Source organism: Myotis brandtii, unplaced genomic scaffold (assembly GCF_000412655.1).
Source record: "Myotis brandtii unplaced genomic scaffold, ASM41265v1 scaffold684, whole genome shotgun sequence".
Lineage (NCBI taxonomy): Eukaryota > Metazoa > Chordata > Mammalia > Chiroptera > Vespertilionidae > Myotis > Myotis brandtii.
Genome location: NW_005370673.1, coordinates 1,171,117 through 1,181,063, shown reverse-complemented (window position 1 = coordinate 1,181,063; position 9,947 = coordinate 1,171,117). Strand labels below are relative to the sequence as shown.

At 58.9% G+C, this 9,947-nt stretch overlaps 1 protein-coding gene across 1 annotated transcript in view; it reads right to left on the bottom strand.

Moving 5' to 3' along the window:
- Positions 1–9,947, bottom strand: part of WNK2 (WNK lysine deficient protein kinase 2) — a 166,775-nt gene that overhangs the window by 125,368 nt on the left and 31,460 nt on the right. Inside the window, exon 4 of the mRNA XM_014529505.1 lies at positions 9,726–9,944. Within this exon, the coding sequence (XP_014384991.1) occupies positions 9,726–9,944 (219 nt within the window). The remainder of the gene's footprint in view (positions 1–9,725; positions 9,945–9,947) is intronic.

Sequence of the window (9,947 nt, the reverse complement as noted above, 5' to 3'; positions counted from 1 at the left end):
CCCCACCCCCCACCACAGACAAGGGAGGCTGGGGGCCTCGCTCACCCCTGCAGTGGGCTCACAACACAGGTGGGGCCACAATATGACTTTGCAAGGAAACCAAGAACATAGAAACAGACAAGAAGGGCTGGTACCAAAGTGAAGATGGCTGTCTCTGGAGATTCGGGGCAGCTTTTTTGTAAGATTTAATTGGCTTTTCTAAACGATTCATGAATCAGGCAGCATCCCTTCTAGCAACGAGAAGGGAACGCCCCGGGGTCGCACACAATGAAAGGTTTTCGGGGGCAGCTTCTTTTTCAGGTTTCAGCACCTGTCCCGTCTGTCACATTCCGAAGAACTGAAGTAGCTGGAAACATCCCCCGTGAAGTGGCCTCCCCATCCACTGCCGGCCACCGCCTCCATCCTGACAGTCCCCGCTCACTGGGGGGTCCAGCACTGACACCTGGGGGACCTGGCCCTCTCCTCCCTACTGCCCCCTTCCAGGATGAACAGGGGTGGGGGTGGACAAAAGCCCCTCGCGGGCAGCAAGGCCTGAGGATGGCCCCTAGAGGTCGGGGTCCCCTGCCAAGTCTCAGGGCAGGGCCCCTTCTTCTGCAGAAGCCCACGCCGCCAGCACCAGGAGCTCAGGGTACAAGCAGCACCACGTCCAGCGTAATCCAGGTGGGCACCCTGTGCAGGTCGCTGGCTCAGGCAGGCAGGGCAGGCGGCCCAGGAGGCCCACATCTGCAGCAGCCTCCTAGCAGCACCTTCACGGCTGGGTCAGGTCCCGGCTCCGCCTGACTGCCCATTGGGAGAGACCAGCATGATCTGATCTGTCTTCCCCAAACCCTGGATGATTCCAACAGGATCATCCCATATGGGGACCCAAGTCAGAGACTGTGGGGCCAAGAAGGCAAGGTGGCAAAAGATACAAAAATAATGATTAAAGGGGTGGGGGGGCTGCTCTAGATTAAAACTGACATGAGCTCGGCCGGCCTGGCTCAGTGGTTGAGCGTCGACCTACGGACCAGGAGGTCACGGTTGGATTCCCGGTCAGGGCACATGCCTGGGTTGCGGGCTCTATCCCCAGGAGGGGGCATGCAGTAGGCAGCCAATTGACAATTCTCTCTCATCATTGATGTTTCTCTCTCTCTTTCCCTCTCCGTTCCTCTCTGAAATCAATTAAAATATATGTATTTTTAAAAAACTGACATGAGAACCAGAAGCAACACCCCATTACTGACTGGGTCCTGGATCCAGGCGGAAATGCCGAGCGCACGGGCACAGTCCACGTCAGCCGCCCCCTTAGCTTCGATGCGCACAGCTGTGTTGTGTGGGAAAATGCCCTGTTCCTATAGAAGCTGCTGCTGGGTGCTCAGGGCGAGGTGTAAATGGGCCAGAATAACGCATATGCAGGGAGAGAGAAAATGCAGGTGTGGCAAACTGTTAAAAACTGGTAACACAACTTTCCTACGTTTTCCAAAACAAAAAGTTGGTTAAGAAATAAAAACTGGATTGCTGGAGAGAAGAAAGCTCCCGGGAGGGAGGAGAGGGGGAGGTGGGGTCCCAGGGTGGGCGGAGTCCCCGGCACAGCTTGGAGGCGGAGGGGCGGGGTGGGGAGGACCCAGAAGCATGCCTCAGCCTCGGGGAGCACTGGCCCCTGCAAGACCTGGGGGGATGAGGGACCCAAAACAGGGCAGGTCAGCCCACCCTCCCAGCAAACCCACCGTGCCCAGCCCCTGGGAACAGAACAGAACCGACCGGGGCCTTCGAGCCTTTCCCAGAGCCCCTTGCGACCCGCTTCTAGCCAGAGAGACCAAGAGGATTACAGCCAACATTCTTTTTTACAGATTCAAGTGTGACACCGACACCTAACCAGGCCCTTCCTTCCTGCTTTAAGATGCGGTTGGAATTCCTGGTGTGGCAGCGTCTGCTGCCTGAGGCCTGAGAGAGGGGACAACCCAGCCGGGCTGAGAGCAGGGAGCCGTCTGTCCCTGTGGACACTGCCGGCACCAGGGCCCTCCAGCGGCCATCTCCAAGAGTCAGACTCGGGGCGACCCAAGTTCTGCACTGCTTGGTCACGTGGCTTGTAGCGGAGACTGTTCCCAGGCACTGGCTCCTGAGCAGGCACACAGCCAGGGAAGCGGGCGAGGGGAAGAGCGGGCGTGGGAGACCAGCAGGGGTCTAGGGCAGGGCCGATTTCCACGTCTAGCTCCAAGCACTCCAACCCCAGCAGCAACAGGGCCAAGACAGGCCCTGGGGGACGGCACACCTCTCCCCATGGCCCGTCCTGTCCCATGGAGCACGAAGGACAGGTGGAGGGGCGCCTCCCACGCCCACCCCTTCAAGAGCTTCACAACACGGCCAGCGTCTTACAGGCTCTGAAAAGTCCACCACAGCAGCCTGCCTGACCCCGCACTTCCACGTCTTTCTGTAGCAACCCTTTGAACGCTGAAAGGTGACCGCGCAGGGGAGTCCTGGCGCTGCCCTCTTGCTCTATGAGCTTAAATATGACCCACCTCCCCGGCCCTAACAGTGGCTCTGAGGACCTGATGTGCTCAGAGCTTCCTTCCCGCCCTCCCACCTGTGTCCTGCCCACGGCCAGCTGATGGCCAGGCTTGGACCTTCTGCCGAGGAGGCACCCCTGAAGCCCAGCCAGAAAAGCCCTTGACAACTACCAGGACTCGGGGGCACCAAATCCCTCACCCAGCGCCCCCACCCCACGGGCTCCTCTGCCCGTGTGTCTCACTCGGCAAGCTCACGGCACACCTTTCATGTCCGGAGCCACTGTGGAGACCTCACCCCTAAACACTGGGACGTACACCTGCTGGAGGTGAGGTGGGTGTGAGGAGACCGCCTTCCCCGGCCCACCCCACACCAAGACCCCTGGAAGCAGACACTCTAGAAACAAAAAAATAACAGATTTTAAAAGCTATGACACCCTGCAATCGCAGCTGCATTTATAAAAAAGATGTATGTGTATATGAATAAGCTTCAAGGTAATATGCAAAAATAATAAGTTATATTCACTTGGATTATGAGTGGTTTTTTTCATTTCTGCAAACTTCTTTAGTGTAGCTGTTACACTGTTTTTTACTTAACAGACTACTTTTCAGAGAAGTTTTAGGTTTATGGAAAGACTGAGCAGAAAGTAGTTGTCATGAATTCTCTCTCATACACACAGCCTCTTCTATTAGTAACATCTTGCATTAATGTGGTACATTTGCTGGAACTGCTTGCCAATACTGGTACATTATTATTAACTTAAATCCACAGCTTACATCAGGGTTCAGTCTACGGATTCTGACTGGTGTACAAGGACACGTATCCAGCGTTATCTTACCACACAGCGTATTTTCAGGGCCACCCTAACCCTGACCACCCAACTGCTGACTGCCTCCACAGCTTCGCCTTTTCCAGAACGTCACAGCAGGCGGCCTTCCAGATTCCTTCTCACTCAGCACGTGCACATGAGGTTCATCCGTGTCTTTCCGTGGTCTGACAGCTTTATTAAAATCACAGAACATCCACGGTCTGCGTGGATTCCGTCTGCGTGTCCGTCACCTGCCGAGGACGCCCTGGCTGCGTGCGAGTCCTGGCGGCTGTGAATCAAGTGCTATAAACATCCTGTGCAGGCTTTTTGTGTGGACATAGTTTCCAGGTCCTTTGGGTAAATGCCAAGGAACATGACTGCTGGATCGTGCGGTGTGTTACATAAGAAACTTCCCAACTGCCTTCCAAAGTGGCTGCGCCATCTGCGTTCCCACCAGCGAGGAGCTCCGGGGCTCACGGGCCAGCACTGGGCTGCCAGGGCGCTGGCTTTTTCGCGTTCTAATAGGCGTGCTGTTTCAACTTGCATTTCCCTGTCAGTATGTGAGGTGTCTTCCCTTTCCATATGTCTATTTGCTATCTGATTATCTTGTTTAATGAGGTGTCGACTAAGGTCTTTGGCCCATTGTTTAATCACACTGTGCGTGCTTGTCGTTGCGTTTTAAGAGTTCTGTGTACATTCTGGGTCGCGGTCCGTTATCGGGTCTGTGTTGGGCAAAGACCTTCTCCCAGTCTGTGTTTTGTCTTTCTGTTCTCCCTTAGTGGCTCTGCAGAGCAGTTTTCCATTTTAATCAAGTTCAACTTACAGTTTTCCTTTCTCGCATTTTACTTCTGGTGTTGTATCTAAAAAGTCATCTCCATGCCAAAGGCCACCTACGTTCTCTCCTGTTATCTTCTAAGAGTGTTAGCTCTGGTTTTACAGGGAGTCTGATCCATGACGAGCTAACTTTTGGGAAGGGAGGAAGTTCTGCACACACACCCCCTTTCTGCACGTGGGTGGCCAGCTGCTCCCGCCTGCCTGCCTCCCCGAGGGCAGCTGACTCGGATGTGGGTCTGTTTCTGGGCTCTCTAGTCTGTCCCAATGATCTATTTGCTATTCTGTCGCCCAATACACAGTCTTGATCTTTTATTTTATTCTTTTCCAAAAATCTTTATATTATTAAAATGCTGGCATTATTGGATGTAGAAATCAAGGCTTCCGGGCGATCTTAGAATTCAACCCTCCCAGGAACAGAGCCGGATTGGAAAACTTTTTGAAGCAGGAAAACACTCAGGCTGCCCACGACCCAGGGCTGTGCTTCTGCTCTGAACTGATCGCTCTGGGCCTCTCTACCGACCCCCAGCACCTCCACCTCCACCATCTGTGGTCGAGGCAGATCCTCACCTGCTTCCTGGAGTTCCCAGCTGCTGCCTCCACACACCCTTTCCTCATCTGCAGTGCAGAGTGGGCGGGTGCCCCGTCGGCCTGCACCAGCGGGAGCGACAGGCAGGCCTGGCCCCTCCAGGTCAGCTTGCTCGCCCTTCCACCTGTGCTTCTCAAAACTGTGTCCTCGAGGGGAGCACAGGGCAAGGAGAGCTTCCCTGCGAGTGCCTGCTCTCCAGTCTCCACGCCCTGAAGCCTGGCTGGCACTGCCCTCACTCAGACAGGTAAACTGAGGCGCCCCAAGGGAAGCTGTGGGGCTGGGGTCTGCATGGAGCAGGCCTCCTGCTTCTAGGGTGTTTGTGTGCCTAGTTGCAGGGCTCCTGAACACCCCTACAGCCCCCGCAGGCAGATGCCAGCACCCGCCTGCCACTCAGCCTGGCGGCGGCGCGGACCACAAAGGAGACCAGGCAGGTGGCCACACCTCTGCTGGGCCAGGTCAAGCTCTCTCCCACCAGTGACACTGGAGCTCCGTGTCGTCACCTTGGGCATCACCAGCTCTGGCCTGAAGCTGGTCTGAGCCACTGGCCCCACAAGATGGTCAGAGGCTGCCAGTCCAGGCCACTATGCAAGGTGAGTGGCAGACGCAGGCAAGCCCGCCGGCCCCTGACCACAGGCAGGCTCTCCCCACGCGCACCCCGCCCCACCCTGCAGCTTCTCACAGACGCCTCTCCGTGACGGGCCCTGCCCATGGTGGTACCCCAGATGAAACCAGAGCACACACTCAACCGTGCCATACATCTGAGCCAATGAACCATACTGCACTGCGGAGCTCTGAGCACGGGGCCTGGTGCCGGAAACTTCTGGAACATCTGCTCCCTCTCCTCTTAGCAATTTTTTTTCTCACCACCATGTCTGGAACCACAACCCACCAGCAATGCTCACCCACTCAGAGTAAGCCCCCAGCCACCACCCAGAAACGGCACAGGGTGGGGAGGTGCCCGCCAGCCCTCTCAGGGCGTGAGGCTGTCTGAGCCCAAGTTCTTCAGCGATTTGGCCCTGAAGAAGGCTTAGCTGATGCCCACACAGCAGGGCCTCCAAGGACGCCCAGAGGGCACACAGCCGGTCTCAGGAGCGCTTATTTCCAAAGGGAAGGAGCCAAGAGTGCCCGATGTGCCCACGATGGTGGCCCCAGCCTGTCCATCTTCACAGACCTCCCAGGCAGAGGCACCCACGGCCTGCCTTGGCGGGCGGGAGCGGTCCTCACAGGCCTCCAGGTGGCTGGTACCAACCTTTCTCACCAACCAAACCAGAACCGTGGTGTGACTTCGCTTGGAAAAAACAAGCACAGCGTTGGCATCCAACTGACTTCAAAACACAGCTCTCGCAACAAAACTCAGCTCTTAGGAGGTTAATGAAAAGACCAACACGGGGTAACCACCTGCCAACTGACTGCCGCCCCTCTCAGGTCCTGCTACACGTGCGCATACCATCCCCTCGGAACATCCCCTCCCATCAGCTGCTGAGGGCTCCTGGGAAAGCAGGAGGGGCCGGGAGGGGGGGCCTCTCCACCTTGGCTGGGCTGCTGGTGAGGTGGGTGGGCGCGGCCTGTCTACGAAAGCAGGGGGTGCACCGGCAGGAGGCACCTGAGCTCAGGGCCAGGGCGGTGCAGGAGCCATGGCCACAGGAGAGGCAGCTGGCCACCCTCTGAGGCCAGTGAGTGGACCGGCGCAGTCAGCACGGCCACACGCAGCACGTTCCCGGCGCATCACCCACATCCGAGGCACAGACTGGGGAACAGGACACAGACGTCTGCCTGGCACAGGAGGTGGGGAGCACGGTGCCTCTGTGGCCGCATCAAGGGGACACCAGCAGGTCACACATTATCAGGTCTTGTGGTCCCCACATTCGCAAGCTGCTCCCTGGCCTGGGTCCAGGCCATCCCCACCCCCGGGAGCCAGCCACCTCCAGGCAGCAGAGGTGCAGGATGGCTCCATGACAGAACCGGGGAGACCCAGGGCCTGAGGAGTGGGGCTCGGCCTCGGGGTTACCCTGAAGGGGCGTTCCGTGCTTGGGTGAAGGTCAAGGACTGACACACCCCATGAGGCAGAAGGACCCCAGGCTGGGCGTGAACCCGGACACACGTGGGAGACAAAGGCTCCGGGGGGTCCGCCCAGGAGGCTGTGCCCAGCCCTGCAACAGCAGCTCAGACCTCCGTGGGGGGAGGTGCCAGGGGCCTGGGACTCTGAGAGAAGGGACGCCCTTCCCTGAGGAAGACCCGGGAGAGGCAGGTGGGCTGGGCGCCTCCAGCTAGGCTCCCGCCTCGGCCCGTGTGGGCTGGCTTCGTTTCCTCTCCAGGTCTCCCACCGGCGCAGAAGTGCAGTGACCTGAGCAGCTGGGCCGTGCACAGACTCCGCTCCGGCCGCAGGGCAGGACCAGCCGCCGACCCGAGCACCGTCTGTAAGAGGGGTCCCCGTGGACCCCTCGTGGGCCGGCGGTGGCCCAAGGACGTGGAGACGTGGGAACCTGAGCCAGAGCGAGGGCAGCGATTCTGGGCACACTTGCACTTCCTACCTCAATATCGTAATGTGGTCTGATGCCAGGATAAACGTCCACTTGGAAGAAAAGAGACAGGAATAATATTTTAAAATGGCTTCCCCAAAACATCAGTGTCATCTCTGGACATGTGCAGAGTTCAGGTGACGCCTCACTGCTCCCTCGGCAAAGCACTTCCAACACTGAGGACGCCAAGGGGATCTGATGTCCTCCAAGTCACACTGTGAGATCCAGAAACGCGCACGGCCTTCCCCGGGCAGGAGACCCAGAAAAAGCAGGCAGGTGACGCTGTCTCAGTTCTGGGTGCCCCAGAGGCGCCCAGAGGTGCCAACGCCCCCTGCATGCAGAGGGTGAGAAATTACACAGACTCTGAGGGTGGGACTTCGGGTGTCAGAAGCTGCCGGCCAGGCGTTCTGAGACAGGGAAGGCCCCGAGGGCGAGGAAGCCTCCTGTGCAAAGCTCCCTGCACTGAAGGCGACGCTCCAGGTGACCCACGCTCCACTGGGAGGGAGCCTGACACCAGGCGTCCACACTGGAGCCCTCTCCAGGCAAAAAGCCAGAACACCACCCACCGTGCTCCCCATGTGCAGTGGTCTTCCAGGCCTAACCTGGCACCCTACCCTCCACACTCACCTCCAAGCCTAAGTGGACGGCCACCAGGCTGGGCCTCCTCCCAGGATGATGCTCTCTCCCTCTCCACCTATGTCCTCACCGCTGGCCTGAGTGGGGGTCCTCAATAAAGTGGGGGAAACAGCAGCCTCTGGTGGGTGAGAAGCAGGTTCCCAGCTGCCCTCAGCTGGTCCTCACTCCCCCAGCAGCAGGCAGACGCCCAGCGCTGCACTGGCTGAGGCAAACATTAGCAGGACCCTCACTGGGGGAGATACAGGACGGTTTCCCTGCTGGCTCGGGACTCCCGGTAACGCCGGGCCAAGGCACATGGAGGCCATCTCCAGCCTTCCCACCACCAAGTCCAGGCCCTGGACAAGGCAGGCTCCACCTCTGAGCTCTGCTCAGGCCCTTACCCTAAAGGAAATGAGGGGCGACAGCCTCCTCCTCCCGCCCGGGGTCACAGCACCCACAATGCCGCGGCCAAATCCCCTGTGCTCCACGGCTGAGGTCTCACCAGGCCTGCCGCCTCCTGCCTGGGCATGACCCGGGAGCACCGGGGTGCGCACTGCCATGCCGGAGGCTGGATCACTTGGCGGTGGGACTGCACAGCTACTCTCTAGAACCAGGAAGCCTCCTCCTCCCTCCCCCACCCCTCGTCCCGATCTTCCCTCTCAGATCTTCGCTCCTCTGCATTCTCGTGAGCAGTGATGCCCACTCACTCCCGTGCCATCTCAGGCCCCGGCCACCTCAGCAGGGCCATGAAGGGGAGGGGCAGCTCTTTCGTCCAGGGACTCCCTGGGACACGCCTGCATTTCCACAGCAGGACCAAGGGCTTCACTCGGGAGGGCGACCTCTGGGTCCTTTGTCTCAGGAAAAAGGCTGAGGACAAGTCAGCACCACCAGCCTAGTCCAGCTTGCGCGTGCTCTCTCTCCTTCTCTCTCAAACACACACACACACACACACACACACACACACACACACACATCTAGCCAGAGCCTGGAGGACAGAGCAACCAAATCCCTTTTCTGAGCCGAAAGGCAGGCAGCCTGCAGTGTGGCAGTGGCCTGCGTCAAACCTGGAAGGCCCGGCTAGCTTTACGGGCGCTGGGGTCGGCTTACACCACCGAGGCCGGCCTCATGCTGGACAGCTGCCCCCACAAGACAGAGGGCCAGTAAACACCCACTGTTACAGGCATGGCCCAGGCTGCCACGGCGCCCAGGGCAGCTCGGGTTACGGTTTATATAATCTTCCAGGGCTGGGACTGACACAGCCATCGCAAGGGCAAGGTGATGAAAAATGCATGCCCAGAGCCTTTGCAAAAAAAAAAAAAAAAAAGCCACCCATCTGCCTTCAGCATGACTGAGTTTTAAGACCTCACGCACCCACTTTGTGAACAAATGGGCTTTGGGAGCTCCGAGAAGCACTCACAGCACTTCTAGGCCTCGTCCAGCAGCCCAGGACCACCAGCCCACCCTAAACAGGCCTGGGTCAGGAGCAGCCCCTTAGGGACCCCAGGCCAGGCACCTACACCTGGCAAGACTGGAAGGTGCTCATTAAAGCGCAGCTCAGAGTTCCCAAGCCCAGGACTGCCCGGCAGCCCCCACACTTCTGCAAGGACACAGGATCCACACCGCCTGGGTCAGTACAGCCCTGAGTTCCGAGTAGGGAGGGGCCGTGAGAGACACACCCTCCAAGTGCTCACTCTCGTGTGGGCCACGTTGTGCCAGACTCGGAGGCCACACACCAGGAGATCCCACCTCCATCCCCCAATCGGTAGCACACGGAGCCACCCTCACCCCGCCCCACACGCCGGTCACACACAAAGGTGAGAGCGGCTTCAGGCCAGGTAGGCCAGGCACGGAAGGAGGACATGCAGGGCCCACCACGCACCTGCAGCTCGCACCAGGCCACCTCCACCCAGGTCTCCGTGTCCAGCCCCTTGTACACCGTCTTGAAGGAGCCGCGGCCCAGCTCGATGTCGAACTTGAGGAAGCGGCCGTCCAGGGAGGTGGCCACGGCCTTGAGGTCATCCTCATCGTCCTCCTCCTCCTCGGGCTCATCCCGGCGGACAGGCCCGGGCTCCGGCCTGGCCTCAGGCGCCCCTGCGTCCTC